Source organism: Lepidochelys kempii, chromosome 4 (genome assembly GCF_965140265.1).
Source record: "Lepidochelys kempii isolate rLepKem1 chromosome 4, rLepKem1.hap2, whole genome shotgun sequence".
NCBI lineage: Eukaryota > Metazoa > Chordata > Testudines > Cheloniidae > Lepidochelys > Lepidochelys kempii.
This window is the reverse complement of record NC_133259.1, coordinates 53,022,219-53,039,652: the sequence shown is the minus strand read 5'-3', so window position 1 is coordinate 53,039,652 and position 17,434 is coordinate 53,022,219. Positions and strand designations below refer to the sequence as shown.

At 44.3% G+C, this 17,434-nt stretch overlaps 1 protein-coding gene across 1 annotated transcript in view; it reads left to right on the top strand.

Annotated features, from left to right (window-relative positions):
• The window catches only part of FREM3 (FRAS1 related extracellular matrix 3), a 115,333-nt gene that overhangs the window by 84,716 nt on the left and 13,183 nt on the right, over nt 1-17,434 (top strand). The window contains 7 exon segments of the mRNA XM_073341227.1: nt 129-326; nt 1,387-1,551; nt 6,402-6,584; nt 6,982-7,112; nt 10,366-10,524; nt 11,981-12,284; nt 13,663-13,794. Coding sequence (XP_073197328.1) covers nt 129-326; nt 1,387-1,551; nt 6,402-6,584; nt 6,982-7,112; nt 10,366-10,524; nt 11,981-12,284; nt 13,663-13,794 — 1,272 coding nt within the window.

The following is a 17,434-nucleotide window of genomic DNA, read 5'->3' as shown; positions in this document are numbered from 1 at the left end:
ATTGCTGCAAATGGCTATGAGGAGAAATAGGTCCACGTCCAATATTTCTCTTCCAGAATGTACCCATGCCATGGGCATTCTTATCATGTGGACTCTACAATGAAATGTATAAAATCTTCTGTTTTCAGTACCCAAAGTCCAGTTCAAGAAACCATGGTACACAGTGAATGAAAAAGATGGACAGTTAGTGGCTATCATTTATCGTAATGGTGATATTAACCATAAATCTACCGTCCGTTGCTACACTCGCCAAGGTTCTGCTCAAGTCATGATGGACTACCAGGAGCGACCAAATACAGATGACTCTGTGGTGGTGTTTCTGCCAGGTAAAATCCCTCCCGTGAGAACTGGAGATCCTCATAAGGAATAGTGACTCTCGGTGCTTTTGAGGAAAAGAACTCATCGGCTAATGAATAAAAGCTGAGTGCCGGGGATGGTTTGGGCGGAGTCTCCATGTAAGTAATGCCAGCGGGATCTCACGTCAGATGAAGCTGCCGCAGCACAGGCTTTCAGCAAAGAGCTCTGTACCCACAGCTTCAGTCTGCAGCATTTTCAAATATTTTATATCCAAAAATGGGGAAGGAAGGGAAATCAAACTACCTAAGTGCGTTGCCCCTGCTGTCCTTCTGAAGCAGAGTACGTATACAGAAAAAATAAGAGGAAGGGAGATCTGATGCTTTCAGTGGAAGCACAGCAGCAATGATTGGCGAGCAGCACTCTTCATGGCTGCACCCAACACCCACAGGACCCGTCCATGAGGACCCTGGAGTCATCTTTAAAAAAAAAGACACACTTAATTTCCCAATAAAATGAGTTTTACCTGGTCAATGACCTCCTTCACTGCTGGTGACTATGGCTTTCTGTCCTAGTTCTCAGTGGAAAGACTAGGTCTGACATTTTTTTGTCTCTCAAAGTACATTTTAACACTGATGTTTAACGGGAATTAACAGCCCTGGAGACAGAACTTTCTGTTGACCAAAGAGCTTGTTTTATGCTGCCCCACCAATATACCTCAATCCTAACTATCCTTCCCAGGGTAAGAAGGCGGCTCAGTCTATGTGATCACTCAATCCTTGGTCTCCACTGAGTGCTCCTGAGGATGCCCATTAGTGCCTGTTGTGACACTGGACGGTATGGCAGGAAAACCACACTGAAAATATGTTGAGTGATATCAAATAGAACTAGCAGAAAGGTCTGAGTTACCCTATCCTGGAACTACATTGTTTGCTTCCACTCTCTTGAGATTAGTCGTTTTTGTTGTTTTTTTAAATTAGTTAGGGAACCTTAAAGGTGCATTTGGTTTTTATCCTGGGTCTTTTGTGCTGCAATTGGTTTGTAACCACATGTGAGGGTGATCGTAATGCCTGTTTTATCCCCTCTCTGCAGGAGAGATTGAGAAGCCCTGTGTGGTAATACTGGAGGATGATGCAATTTATGAAGAAGAGGAAGAATTCAGACTAGTGCTTGGAACACCAAAAAGTACCTCAACGTTTGGTGCCTCCATTGGGGAGCAAAAAGAGACCCTGATCAAGATTAAGGATGAAGAAGACAGTGAGTTTTTAAGCATCTTTGTGTTTATTGTTAAATATACAAATTCAAAGTAGTACCACAACGATAGCTGAAAGCTGGAACATAGGACTTGCAATTCTGGATCAGACCACTGGTCCATCTAGTCCAATATCCCATCGCCAGCGGAGGCCTGTACCAGATGCTTCACAAAGGAAGGGACAAGAAACCCTCTAGTTGACATTTATTGAATAACCCACCCCTAGGGGAAGTTTCCTCCTAATCCCAATAGTTTAGAAGTTTGTTTACATGTGAAGCAAGAAGTTTAATTCCTTCAAAGCATCTTGTTGTTTATTGTTATGTATTTACTGTTATAACTCTGAATACTCTTGCTACCCTTATAAATGATGAAACAGTTTTTGTTTCCTGCTAAGCTTCTGATGTGATGTTGTAGCAATGAGTTCCACAGGCTAATTGTGCATTTTATGAATATTTTCCTGGTTATCGGTTTTGAATTTGACACCTTTCAATTTCACTGATTTTCCCTCTGTTCTTGTGTAATGATACATGGTGAATAGCAGTTCTTCGAATGCTGGTCCCTATGTGTATCCCACTGTAGGTATGCATGTGCTCCATGCTTCCAGAGCCAGAGAATTTTGAAAGCAGTGTCTGTTGGTCCACACGTGCCCTGGCTCACTTTGTGCCTCCAACTAAGAAGATCCAGGGCAGTGCGAATTGACCATCTCTCCAGTTCCTTTTCACCACTGCTTGGTCTGGATCGGAACCTCCGGAGTCCAAAGCTTCAGCTTTATTCTTTTATCAGTGAACATATATTTAAATATCTGCACATAGTTTTTAGAAGTTGGAGAGTTTTAAAGTTTTATCTGATAGTTTTTAGTGTTGGCCTCCCTGATCTTCGGAGCACCTCCTGACTTTTACCTTGTTTGGGTACTGGATTATGCCCAGTACTCCGGCCTTCAAAATTTGTGCTTCCTACCTGCAGTCCTTCTCAATCAGTGATGACACCCAACACTGCCTGTGGTGCTTCAGGGGGGCCCGCGTCGTGACCAGCTGCGGTACCTGCTGTTCGTTCCTCAGCCGTACCTGGGAAGCACTCGTAGCTGTAGGAAGCACCTAATGGATAGGGCCATGAGGCCGCAGTTGGACCCAGGCCGAGGGACCCCCACTGTGTGTCAGCCTGACTCAGCAAGGAGTGCATCTCTTACCACAAGGTGCAACTCAGAAGTGACGGAATCTATTCCCATGGAATCTTGTTGGGAGAGCAGGGAGCATTCTCGTAAATATGAGAGCAAATCCTCCTCCAAATCCACTTCAAATAAGTCAGATACAGCCCTACCTAAACTGAGCGAGTCTCTAAGCTCAGCCCAAGAGAACTTAGGATGTACTAAGTCTCAGAGGCATGACAAGAAAGCCCACAAGTCTAGGGCTCCACCAGCACCAGATCACAATCCGGCAGCACTGATGCCTCTGGTATCTCCCAAACACAAACCCTGGGATCTGCCAGCACCAATGAAGACCGATCACCAAGAGCATTGGTTACCCACGGTACCATATTTGTCTTCCGTGGCTGTGGCACATTCTGACTCTACTGCAGCTCAGACAGACCCAAGAGTCAAGACCCATGCTCCTCCTGATGAGATCTTCGCTGTCCCAGACCCGGAGTCTCCTATTCCATTGGATCCCTGTCTTTCGAGAGAGGTTCTGACTCCACCAGGAGAGCTGACCTTTGGGAGGGGTCTGTCTCCTGTTCCATCTTTTGGCTATGATTTCCCTCTGGTGGCACCATCTCTACCACTTTTGGATCTGGAATTCGGCTTTCTCCTCATCAGAAGATTCTGAGCTGCCCTGTGAACCATTACTCCCTCCTCCAAAGACACACCTTCCTAGGCAGAAGGCCTGCACCAGCTTGGGACCAACCTCCACCTCATCATCTGCCTCAAAACTATTGGTACACTGTGCCATGGAGATCTCCACAACCCCACTTTGATTCATCCTATTGGCCATACTGGGGCCTATGGAACCAGTACTATCCCTCAGAGTTGGTCCAGTCTGCTAGGGAAGTCATCCCTTCTCTTCCCTTCCCATGTAGAAGGCAACTGGACCTGTCCCCTCATCCAGCTGAGGAGGAGTATGCACCAGATCCAGAGGTTCCACCAGAACAAAACAGATGAAGCAGTGACTCCAATGTCTCCATCCCCCCCACGACGTTGAATTTTACATTTGACCAATAAATGCATCCCTCAGGGAAAAAATTAAATTCTGACACTGGTGGGAGCTTTGTTGGTGCACTGACTGGTAAGTTGGCGTGCTAGGTTATATGAGAGTAGGGAAACTGAGACAGTGGCAGGGTCTGACACTGGGTTTGAGAAGACCCTGTGTGACCTGTGGTTGCCTTGGGGTGGGGGGCACACTGAGAATGCTCATTCAGGGCAAACTGCAAAGAATGGGGCAGACAATCCCCCAACTGATGGTTATTTATTCTAATAATTACATTCACCAAGCCAGCAACAAAACAGCTTCTACAACACCTTACTGGTTACTCAGAAGCCATAAACACAGCTCTCTTTAAGCAATCCAGCCTTGGGCTCCCACCCAGACAGCCAAGTCAAATGTGATGAGGATTACTGAAAGTCTTGTTCATCATATATAAAGGTCTGCCAATTAGGGATGTAAAAGATTAGCCGATAAACATTAGTCTTAGCGGTTAACCTGCCTTAACCATTAACCCCGGGCTCACCAACCCCGTGCCAGCCCACCAACCCCAGCTGTGCTGCCTGGCCGAAGTGGCCCCAGCCACAGTTAACCATTTAGACAATCAGTTAACCATTTAGACAAAATATTTTAAATAATTTAAAAGGTTACATTTTTAAATGGTATTAACATCCCTACTACCAATCCCAAGGGATCAGACACATTACCTTCGAGGTCAATTAATATTTCAGATTTTACCCAAATACAAACCTACAGCCAATTCTTATTAACTAAACTAAAAATTATTACAAAAGAAAAGAGAGAGTATTGTGGTTAAAAGATCATTATACATACAGATTATTAATAAAGTTTGTAGGTCAGTTTCATAGTAGAGATGGTGAGCTGCTGAGTTGCAAAAAAAATTCTTTCCCGAATCAGTCCATCAGGTTATAGTCCAAATAGGCAGTCCATATAGAGAGTTTGTTCAAATTCTTCCATGAGAAGTAGCAGTGTAATCCAGACTGACGCTAGAGACCTCAGTTTTCTAACTCAAGCTTCCCCTGACCAAGCTTAAGCAGATCTGAGATAACAGGATCAGAGCCCTAGGCAGGCTATCGATAGCCTCTTGACAGCAGGTATTCCTTGGGTGAAGCATTGTGACCTTGAAGTAAAACTTTCTATTTCCTGTGTATACACAGGTAATTAGTTGCATTCATCAGCATAAGGTAGTTATCCATTAAGCAGTTCATAGACAGTTTACTACAAATTTCAAAGAGAAATCTAGACAATGATATTATTACACCCAAGTTCTGTTTAAATGTTAATATCCCCGTTTGATCTCTGAATCAATAGAAAATAGTGACAGACAGGAGCTGTCTGGTTATATTGTTAACCTCTAACAATGTATAGGTGTAAACAGACCAATACAATCACAATCTTCTTCCAATTCTCTAACAATACAAGTCTACATTTCAAAGCACTAGTCTGTCTAACATGGCTTTAACTATTTATAAGGAATGGCCCCAATTACAATTACAATACTTACAAATACAATAAGGAATGGCCCCAATTACAATACTTTTCTAATATGGCTTTAAAAGTTGAATTTGGGTCATTTAGCCTGCAAGTTGCTGAACCCTTTCAGACTAAGTGTCACACCCTTTTACACAGTACTGTATATGTACACTCTTGGATAAGAAAGTACAGTGGCCTTATCATAGCCTACTGCATATATTCAAGTTGGATAAACGGGTTTTATTTTGTACAAATAACCATTTCTTTTTCTTTATGTTTCTTGAATGAAAACCACAATATTATGTCCTTGTCCTCAAAGGAAACATGCACAACACCTTCAAAAGACAAACCTGGGAGCTTAAATTCCTAACTCTGCTAGACACCAAAAATCATGGAGTTAATAGGGACACTGGTTTTATGTCTCTTTACAACCATTTGTAACCCATTAACCACCACCTCTTGTTCCTATGGCTATGGGTGTTGATGGCCCACTTCATTTTGAATGGTACCTTATAACGTGTGTTAACGCTTATGCTTAACAATCATTCCACCTACCATTTAGCTGTGACCTCTGAGTACCTGTCCCAGAGCTGAAGAAGATCTCTGTGCAAGCTCGAAAGGTTGTCTCTGGACAGGTCTACACTACAGCTGGGATCAACGCTCTGAGATCGATCCACTGGCGGTCAATTTAGCGGGTCTAGTGAAGACCCGCCAAATCGACAACCGATCACTCTCCAATCGACCCCTGTACTCGACCCCCGATGAGAAGAGTAAGTTAAGTCAACAGGAAAGTTTCTCCCGTTGACCCCCTGCAGTGTAGGCCCTGCGGTAACTTGACCTAAGGTATGTCAACTCCAGCGACATGAATAACATAGGTGGAGTTGCGTAGCGTAAGTCAACTTACCGCGGTAGCATAGACATAGCCTAAGTCTCTTTCAACAACAGAAGTTGGTCCAATAAAAGCTATTACCTCACCCACTTTGTCTCAACCACAGTACTAGTCATTCTCTTTTTAAGAAAAGATACAAAACAGTTAGCTCTTTTGTTTGACTTTCCACGTTTGTTTGGCTTATTTTTCTCGTGTAAGCTGTCTATTGGCAGTCCATTAATGACTTTTGCACTTGATCCAAATGGGAAAGAGTGACTTTTTTTTTTCAATTCCCTTACAGAACCAGTGATTAATTTCTCCAAAATCAAACACAGCATCCAGGAGCCTCAAGAGCCTGGAGAGATTGCAGTCGTAAAGATCTCCATTTTACGTCTGGGTGACAGCTCAAAAGTATCTGTTGTGCGAATCCACACAAAAGATGGCTCTGCCACCTCTGGGGAAGACTATAATCCAATGTCTGATGGTAAGGATTGTCATGGAATTATTGAAATGCCAGTTCAGGAAGTTATCATGCAAATGAATGAAGTATAGCGAGCAGCAACATTATTGGCTTTACATATAATTCCCTAATTCTTTTTTAAAAATGACTCTAGCGATTCATGTGTCTTGTATCAGATGACAGTAGACTCAAGTGTACTTAGGCTCAGTCATTCAGCAGGACCACTTCAACAGTTTAACAAGCTCATATACTTTATAGCCCCCTCTGAATGTTTGGAACCAACAGAAAAGCCGAAGTGTTCCATTCAAAAGCCGAAGTGTTCCATTCCAACATGACGTGTCATTTGAACATCCACGATAGAGAAAACAGTGATTCTGCTATTGATTAGGAAAAAAGGTTAATTTGTTTGTCTTTAAACCAGACATTGAATTCAAAGAAGGAGAAACTGAACATATTGTTGAAGTTGAGGTCTTATACGATGGAGTGAGAGAAATGAGAGAAGCATTTACAGTCCACTTGAAACCAGATGAGAATATGGTGGCTGAGACACAGGTAATGATGGGGGATTTTTTTGTTTTGTTTTGTTTTTAATTTTGTTATGTCTGTTTGGTTTGGTTTGTATGCTTGTTTTTTAAACCCAGTCAGTGTTTTAAATATCCCTTTATTCATTAATAACAAATACTTTTTTTTATTTAGATTGCAAATTTTTCAAAAAAAATTTCCCTGTGATAATATGCAGTAATTGTAGGGCTATTTCGTGAAATATAGAGCTCCAGATTTTCAAAGGCTTCCCCCTTTCTACATTCTTTCCCCTCAGGCGACATACTTAGGACAGTGTGTAGAGTACAGGCACTGCATGCCCAGCTAACATGGGTATAAACAGCAGCGTAGGTGAGGCATGGCTTATATGAGTAGAGTGCCCTATACACCTGAACCCCCAAAATATATACCCTACACAGCTCTCTACATATCCAAACAGTGCCTCCCATATCTAATGGCTATTTTTAGCAATGTCCTTCTGCCTTCCCCTGCCAGAGCCTTTCCCTGCCATACTGAAGGGGTCTGGGGGTGGGAAAAGACTCCAGCAGCAAAGAGCTGCTGGAGCCTTTCCTCACGGCCTGACCTTTTCCCTGCTGCCTCCCCCCTAACAGAGCCTTTCACTGCGGCATGTATCTACAAATGTGGTTCCTGTGCTCTACATGCTGCCTTAAGTGTAGATGTAGCCTCAGATTTTCAGTGCGCCTATTTAGTTGCTTAAATAGCCAATACATGCATGACAGTCTGGTGTTCATGCTTACACATGGCCAGCTAGGTCCCTAACTGGCTGTGCAGATGCACATGAATTAGATACAAATGGAGGTATCAAACTTTGAAAACTGGCCCCGGAAACCATGAATTATAGATCCAGTGATTTCAGTGTGATTGTCAGATGGAGGGAGAAAAAGAGGAATGCAGTGATTTCCCCATCTATATGACATTGGTTTCTGCTCTCTGGCTTTATAAAATGCAAATCATTCTGCAGCAGTCTACTGACTTTGATCTCAGTTACAGACAGGGCAAACCATGACAGAGGCTGCTACAATAGTTAGGATCCAGCTTTTAATATTTCCATATCAGTGCTATTTATTTTCAGCCATCAGACTCATTGTAAAGGACAAACTGCATGGTGTGGAGGGCTCTGTATGCAACAGACACAATGCTGTTCTGACAGGAAGTTTTGAGGGATCCTGAGCAGTGTTCCATATCCCTCGGCACTGCAGAGTATGGGTCCATAAAGACTCCTTCTGAATCTCCATGGGTGGAGATTTGGGGACAGGGCTGAGGTGGGTCTGGGACAAACAGGGTAATGATGTGGCGCCCCTGGCCATTCCTTTCAACTCCATGGAAGTGCAGAAGGGAAGCACCGTGAGTTTGGAGGCTACTGCAACCCAAAAGGTCCTGGTTCCTTGGACTGTATTCTAGAGACTGGATTTGGCTTCAGCTCTTTTTACAGCTTCTTGTTTTGTAACTATATTGTGACACTTCCTGGGGGTACCTAGGGTTGTGAGGCACCTCGCCGCCGCCCACCCTTAGCACGAGGAAGTCTTGGTTGTGCCTGGTGTGGATCAGCTCCCTGAAAGCACCAGCCTCTGGCAACACACACACTGCCTTACAGGCCTCACTCTCTCCGTACAGGTTAGCGACAGGCACACACCACCTCCTGAGTCCTCAGAGTATTCCCTGTAGTGTCCAGCCCCTTGTCCACTGAATGCTCTACAGATTTACCAGCTTACTGGTCACAATACACCGCAGCTTACCTTAGAACACAGCTCTGCTGAACACTCAGCACTTTAGATATATTTATAGTGAAAACAAGACTAAGTTAATTATCAAAGAACAGAGATTCAAGAGATAGTGAGTAAGAATATTGGAAACAAACGGTTACATATCAAACAAAATCATAACAAGCTTCCTAGAGACCAAGCTTAACTAACAGGCTATCCTTCTTTCTAAAAAAGCTTCTCTCACCCAAAGTTATCTCCAGCATTTTCAACCAAGTCTGATTGAGATTCCTTTTTTTCATGAAGCAAATTTGCTGTCCATTTACTGACTAGGTGAAGGATGCCAAGGTGTGTCTTTGAACCCCTAAATATATCAGCACAGCCCTTCGAGGTGCACCTCAAGCTTGGGTTCCCTCCTCCCGCTGTTTACCTCTTCCTGTTTCTTTCCTCTGTTTGAAGGTTTCACAATCCCTCTTTAGTATTCAGTTCAGACTGGTGAGGGGAGACCTTTTGTGAACCATACAATACTTAATTTAAATGTAAACAGACAGATACATAAACATTTCTTGCCTGAAAGAAGACCTGTTTTTCACTTTGCTGGTGACAAGTCCCTAGACACAGACCTTAAGAACATAATTTTCAATATATACACGTAATTCCTTACACAACATCTGTACACTCGTTTTGCAGTGATATTGATGCCCAGTATGACTCAAGCTTTCATCAGAAACCTCACCGGACATTCTTTAGGGAACTAGAATGTAAATACCAGGCCCTGGGGATTCCTGTAACCCTCATGTACCTCTTGTGCCCTTTGCCAATTGGCATCAAGAGATATCTGGGTAACGTGTATATATAACAGTGTGTGCATGTATCGCAATAGATACTACAATCCTAGGATACGTTATACCATTCCTATACTTCCACCAAGGTAAACTCAAAGTAGGCCAAGATTTTAAAAATTGGGAGCCTAAAATTAGGTTCTTAAATCCGTATTTAGGCACCTAAATAAGCAGCCAGATTTTCAAAAGTGCTGAGCACCCAGAAGCACTGTTGAAATCAACTGAAGCATCAGGTACTCAACACCTGTGAAAATCAGGCTGAATTCATTTAGGAACCCAAATGTGGATTTAGGAACCTAACATTAACCACCCTTTATAAAACAATCTTGCCCCTTATACTTACCTGGATTCATGCACATGCAGCTGTTGGTATCAATGGCACCTGAATATGTGGAGAAAGCATTTAGAATTAATCTTTACTCTTGCTCCCAATAATTATCTTTCCCTTCACAGGCACAGGGGTGGTGTGATATTCATTAATAGTTAATTGTGTGTGAACGGACCTTATACAGAGAGACTCAAAACTTAGGGGGGGGTTTCAACATCAGACGATCCTTTTATAGGCAGGATCAATGGGCAACAGTTGACGAACACTCTGGGGGGGGGGGGGAATGAACAAATTTCAGAGGCAGAGTCCAGCTGCAGCACTACGTTTTCCTCGTTTTCAGTTGCAGTAGTAACCTTTTCGTTCTCACAATTCAGATGAACAAAGCCATTGTGTACATCGAAGAAGTGAACAGCATTGCAGATGTGACTTTCCCAGCTGTGCCCCAGGTTGTATCGCTCCTGATGTACGATGACACTTCTAAAAGCAAAGAGAACCCACATCCTCCAACTGGTTACCCTATTGTGTGTGTAACGGTATGAACTGTTCCTGCATGGTTTTGTCTAAACGATATTACTTACTAATGGCCTAGAAGGCATTTGGTGCTTGTCAGGCTGCAAATAGAGAAAAAAGAACTCCTGGATAAGAACTACAAGTAGCAGCCAGTTACTATGGGCTATTGTTGGCCTGAGTGAGTTTGGGAGGCCCTGACAATCATAGCCATGATTTTAAAAAAAACAAAAAACTCCATGTGTGCACATGCTTGTTTAGTGTATTCTACAGCAACGGCTCTGACGTTGTAGTAATTTACACTTGTACAGTGTAGTGGTTTGGTTGAATGCTATAGAGTACTATAGTATTTTTTTATAAGGGCAATCCTAGGAAGAACTTACAGTCTACAGTAAATTAGTTTACCTATACAGTTGGATCAAGCCTCCAGTGAAGTTTCTGCTTTCTTAAGGTCTCCTGCCAATAGGGTAACAGCAGTGCAGCTATGTTGTTGTACATAAATAATAATTATTAGTCCTTTACAGAGTGGTTTCCAGGGTCAAAGTGCTGTACGGACATTAATTTAGTATTCTGCACACGCCCCTGGGAAAAGGTGGGTAAGAAAATCAGAGAAACTAAGACTGGAAGGTCACATAGAACCAGGATTAGAGTTCAAAGCTTAATCATTCAGGCCCCACAACATCACTGTGACTTAGGTATGTAAAGCTGCGTCTACACTTACTGGGGTGTGCAGAGTACAGACATGGCACACCCAGCTAGCACAGATATAAATAGCAGGGTGGATGGTGAGGCATGGCATAAGCAAGTAGAGGGCCCTTCATGCCTGATCTCCCACCCGCAAGACCCAGGCAGTGCCTCCCATGTCTATTTTTAGCGAAGTATCCTGCTCTTTCCCCCCAGCCAGAACCTTTTCCTGTTGCTTCCATCTTTGTGGAGCCTTTCACTGTTGCATGTAGCTGCACATTACAGTGACAAGTGGTGACACAGCTTGCCTTTCACTGCGATGTGTGGTTACTCAGACCCTGCAGACCATATAGATAAGGCCTAAGTCCCCTTATTTTACTGATTTAGGAATGAAGACACAGAGATTGACCAGAATTTTTCAAACCTGGATGCCTAAAGCTAAGCACCCAACTCCATCTTTAGACACACAAATAAGTGGCCTGATTTTCAGAGGTGCTGAGCCCTGTAGCTCCCATTATGTTCCAAGGTTGAGCAGCAAAGGGAGATGCGGTTAGCAAGTACATGATAAAGTGAAGAGTTTTCCACACTTCCCCTTCTTAAATTTTGAAGTCCCAGACCTTCGCTCCTGTCTCCTCAATCGAGTTGTGTGACAGAGAACTCTAACTGTAAAAAGAAGGTGTTAAGTTCTGAAACTTTACCAGAAGTAGGTATTAGAACAGCATTTAATTGCTAGCTTTCCCAGAGCACACAGGCAACTAGAGATAACACTGTATATTTTGTGTGTCTGTTGACGTGCAGGCATGTAATCCCAAGTATTCAGACTATGACAAGACTGGGTCTCTCTGTGCTGCTGAAAACATCAATGACACTCTGACCCTGTACCGCTGGCTTATCAGTGCTCCGAGTGGCAGCGACGGTGTCACCAGCCCCCTGCGGGCAGTGGACTCCAACACCTTCTTTACCAACACCAAGTCCATCTCCCTGGACTCCATATACTTCCAGGCTGGATCAAGGGTCCAGTGTGCAGCACGGGCTGTCAGTGCCAATGGTGATGTGGGTCTGGAACTGCTGAGCCCTATTTACACAGTGAACAGAGAAGACGGTATGTGGTAACGTGTTGAATGAAAGGCAGGTGCCACATCAGCCCTGTAATGTCAGCATTTCATGTCTACCCATAATTCAGGTGTCATTCATATTGGGGGGGAGGGGTGGAATGGAGACAATGATTCATTTATTTGGCATCTATTTCTAGTGAACCAAACAGCCAGATCACTCCTGAGTGTGTCCTCTGCTTTTACACTTTATATGTATGTACAGCAAATATGGATATTTCTATTTTAGACATCAAAACAGCACAGTTACCGACAATGAGTAGAGAGCAGTGAAGCCTGCTCAGAAGAACCGAAGGACTTCTGAACATGGGAACATTTAGAGATCTACAGACCAGGGCTGGTTTAAGCATAGACGCTGTAGGTCTATGCCCAGGGCCTCAGCTCCTCAAGAACGATGTGGCTGATTAGATCAGAATCTCTGTTTTCAGTTTTTTAAAGCATGTAAGTTTCCGTGCCTGATGGGTGGGAAGAAGAGCTTGAAAACATGGAAATGTGTGTAACTGATGCAGTGAGGTCTGCCTGAGTCTGCAGAGAGCCAGGAACAATAGCTCTGATGGTGTGAACTGCCCCATGCATCTCAGTGCGGTGTTATTTCCAAGACCCGTTACTTTGAAGGGCTCTGCCTGCAATACCCCAGTGTAGAGCACTCTGTCTGTATGTCCCCCCTACAGGTAGGACTGAGCCTCCCTGCCCAATTGGACAGATTTGTATTAGCAGGGCTTGCGCTAGCATGCTTATAATAGCAGAGTGGTCATTGCTGCACCAGCAGAGGCTCAGGCTAGACACCTGAGCTCAGACTCACCCAACCCCCCCGGGTCCAAGTTCAGTTGACTAGCCCAAGCCTCCACCAGTGCAGCCACGTCCACACAGCTATTTATAGCCTGCGAGCTTGAGCCCCACTAGTGGGAGTCTGTCTGCTTGGATTGGGAGGCTCACTCCCAGCTGCAGTGTAGACATACCCTGTGGCAGGAGGAGAAGAGTGGAGCAGGCTTGGACCACTCCCCCATGGGCCTAGATACCTCCTGGCTCCTGGGGTATACTGGGAGGCCCCGTTGCTGCCACCGTTCCCTCTCTGACAGTTTAGGGGATTGGAGGCCTTTGCTGCTGCTCCTGCCTCTCTGGGAGGGAGACATCCTGCCATCACCACTCCAAGTGGACATGGAGCCCTGGCATTAGTGTTGGAGCCATGCAACAGGGACAGGAGGGTAAAGCTGGAGACACAAGGAGCGCCACATTATGGTGTGCCGGGGCCCCAGATTGCCTTAATCCAGCCCTGCTATCGACATGTAGAACAAGCTCTGACTTGCTTTTGTTTAGACTAGTGTCTCGCAATTTAACAGACTCTTCATGATCTCTCCCTCTCCCCAGGTCTTTGTCAACCTCGGATCCCAGGAACGGTTGGAGCAGAACCTTTCTCAGCCAAGATTCGCTACACGGGTCCAGATGATCCCGATTACCCCAACCTGATCAAATTAACAGTTACAATGCCTCATATGGATGGTAAGCATGAAAAGGTCACAGAATTCCTTTTGTGATCAGATGCTGCCTTGGACTTTCATCTCCAGCAGCCATAGATAAGTGGCAGTCATGAGCCATGTGTCCACCTTAGAGCAAACTTTAGCATTACTTCTGGCAAAGAGGGATTTTTCTTGAAAGAAACAGCACTGTAGGCTCTTGGTTAGAGAGGTTTTCTCGTATGGTGATACATTTTTTAGACAAAGGGAACGCAGTGGATCTAATTTACCTCGATTTCAGTACGGCATTTGATACGGTTCCACATGGAGAATTATTAGCTAAATTGGAAAAGATGGGGATCAATATGAAAACTGAAAGGTGGATAAGGAAGCGGTTAAAGGGGAGACTACAGCGAGTCACACTGAAAGGTGAACTGTCAGGCTGAAAGGAGGTTACTAGTGGAGTTCCTAAAGGATCAGTTTTGGGACCATCTTATTTAATCTTTTTATTACTGGCCTTGGCACAAAAAGCGGGAATGTACTAATAAAGTTTGCGGATGACACAAAGCTGGGAGGTATTGCCAATACAGAGAAGGACTGGGATATCATACAGGAAGATCTGGATGACCTTGTAAACTGGAGTAATAGTAATAGGATGAAATTTAATAGCAAAAAGTGCAAGGTCATGCATTTAGGGATTAATAACAAGAATTTCTGTTATAAACTGGGGACACATCACTTGGAAGTAACAGAGGAGGAGAAGGACCTCGGAGTATTGGTTGATCACAGGATGACTATAAGCCGCCAATGTGATATGGTCGTGAAAAAAGCTAATGTGGTCTTGGGATGCATCAGGCGAGGTATTTCCAGTAGAGATAAGGAGGTGTTAGTACCGTTATACAAGGCATTGGTGAGACCTCATCTGGAATATTGTGTGCCGTTCTGGTCTCCCATGTTTAAGAAGGATGAATTCAAACTGGAGCAGGTACAGAGAAGGGCTACTAGGACGATCCGAGGAATGGAAAACCTGTCTTATGAAAGGAGACTCAATGAGCTTGGCTTGTTTAGCCTAAGCAAAAGAAGGCTGAGAGGAGATATGATTGCTCTCTATAAATATATCAGAGGGATAAATACCACGGAGAGAGAAGAATTATTTAAGCTCAATACCAATGTGGACACAAGAACAAATGGATATAAACTGGCCATCAGGAAGTTTAGACTTGAAAGTAGACGAAGGTTTCTAACCATCAGAGGAGTGAAGTTCTGGAATAGCCTTCCAAGGGAAGCAGTGGGGGCAAAAGAAATATCTGGCTTCAAGACTAAACTTGATAAGTTTGTGGAGGAGATGATATGATGGGATAGCTTAATTTTGGCAATTAATTATCTTTTGACTATTAGCGGTAGATATGCCCAATGGCCTTGATGGGATGTTAGATGGGGTGGGATCTGAGTTACTGCAGAGAATTCTAGGTGACTGGTTGGTGAGTCTTGCCCTCATGCTCAGGGTTTAGCTGATCGCCATATTTGGGGTCGGGAAAGAATTTTCCTCCAGGGCAGATTGGCAGAGGTCCTGGGGGTTTTTCACTTTCCTCTGCAGCGTGGGGCACGGGTCACTTGCTGGAGGATTCTCTGCACCTTGAAGTCTTTAAACCATTATTTGAGGACTTCAGTAGTTCAGACATAAGTTAGGGGTTTGTTCCAGGAGTGGGTGGGTAAGATTCTGTGGCCTGCATTGTGCAGGAGGTCAGACTAGATGATCATAATGATCCCTTCTGACCTTAAAATCTATGATTCTATGATTAGGTCCTATCCACAGTATGGAACATACTTCGTTTAAATCTGTTTTCAAACCCTATTACGGCCTAGTATGTTATCACATGCTTTGCAGCTGAACCAGAAACTATTACAAAAATCTAGTTACACACAGGCTGTGTCTACACAGCAATAAAATACCTGCAACTGGCCTGTGTCAACTGACTCAGGCTCATGCAGCACAGGCTGCAGGGCTATAAAATTGCAATGTGGACATTCGGGCTCAGGCTGGGCATCTGCACTGCCATTTTATAACCCTGCAGCCAAAGCCCAAGGCCACTGACTCGGGCCAGCCACAGGTGTTTTATTGCAGTGTAAACATACTCACAGTAGGCTGGGTCCTCCTCTCATTTACACTGGTGTAACTCCACTGACCTCAACAGAGTTATTCCTGGCTTAAAGCAAAGTGAGAGGAGAATCAACTTCATGTTTAGAAACCATGCTATAGACCAGTGGTGGGCAACCTGTGGCCTGTCAGGGTAATCCACTGGCGGGCAGCCGGACCGTTTGTTTACATTTGCATGGCCGCCCGCAGCTCCCAGCAGCCAGTGGGACTCTCACCCGCAGGCACACCCCCAAACTCCCATTGGCTGGTTTCTGACCAATGGGAGTGTAGAGCCAGTGCTTGGGGCCAGGGTAGTGCACGGAGCCCCATGCTGCTGCCTCCTCCCCCCAGCCTAGGAGCCGGACCTGCTGCTGGCCACTTCCAGGGTGCAATGCAGTATCAGAACAGGTAGGGACTAGCCTGCCTTAGCTGGACAGCACCACTGATGGGACTTTTAATGTCCCGGTCGGCAGTGCCGACCAGAGCAAGGCGACCCAGTGCCTTACATGCCATGCCAGTACTGGGGTGCGACCCTCGGTTTGAAAAACACTGCTATAGACTGTTTGTAGAAGGTAGCTGCTGCAGTTTGGGCTAGCATGGGTCTAAAAACCAGTGTGTTAGAATTCTGCTAGCAACTGCCTGGTTGGAATGATTGGAAAAATGTGGTTGACAGCCATCTTCGAACAAGGGAGTTGTTATGTAGGTCTAGTAGAACCATGTGTGTTAAATGTTTTGTAACACAGTTATTAGTAGCATGGCTCAAAGTAGAGGCAAGGCCTTTGCCTCTTATGTTTTCAGAACAGAGGTTTGCCATGGAAATTGCTTTCATTTGTTCAAGGGGCACTTTATCTAGACTGGTTTTTGTTAGGAAACTGAGCCATTGCTGAACATGGTTTTCCACGATAGTGTAGGTGTTAGCCTTCGCGAGACAAAATCATTTCCAATACCATCGTAGAAAGCATATTTGAGTCTCGGTAATACTCACTGAAACTATTCAAAAGATACATTCAGGCCTAAAACCTTTTCAGTACCAGTACATGGTTGAAGCATTGCTGAAAAAACTTTGGTCAGCAACGTTTCAGTTTTCTACTATGAACAAGGTTTCCATGCAGTTCTCTGTATTATTGCTATACGGCTACAGCGACAGGGATTAGGCATCTAGGCAGTTGCAGGGACATCTGCATTTAACCCTTTAACAGCCGAAGCCAAATTTTTCTGAAATGTAAAGTTTGCTTTCCGCAATGGATTTTGTACTTAGGGTCGTTGTTACACAAGACATAGTGAGCCACCAAAAAAAAAAAATCACCTGAAACAAACACAGCTAATATACATAGCATACTTCACATACTCATAAGCCATAGTGGAAGTCCTTCTGGAACAACATGGTGAATCCGTGACGTTCATACTGTCTCCAAACTCACAAATGTACAGAAGTGTACATATGGCCTTATAGCCTCAGAATGTTCCCATGTAGCAGAAGGGTGAAGTTTTCCCTACCCCATTTATGATGTCAGAATTGTCAGTACATTTGCAAGATGCTTAGAACATG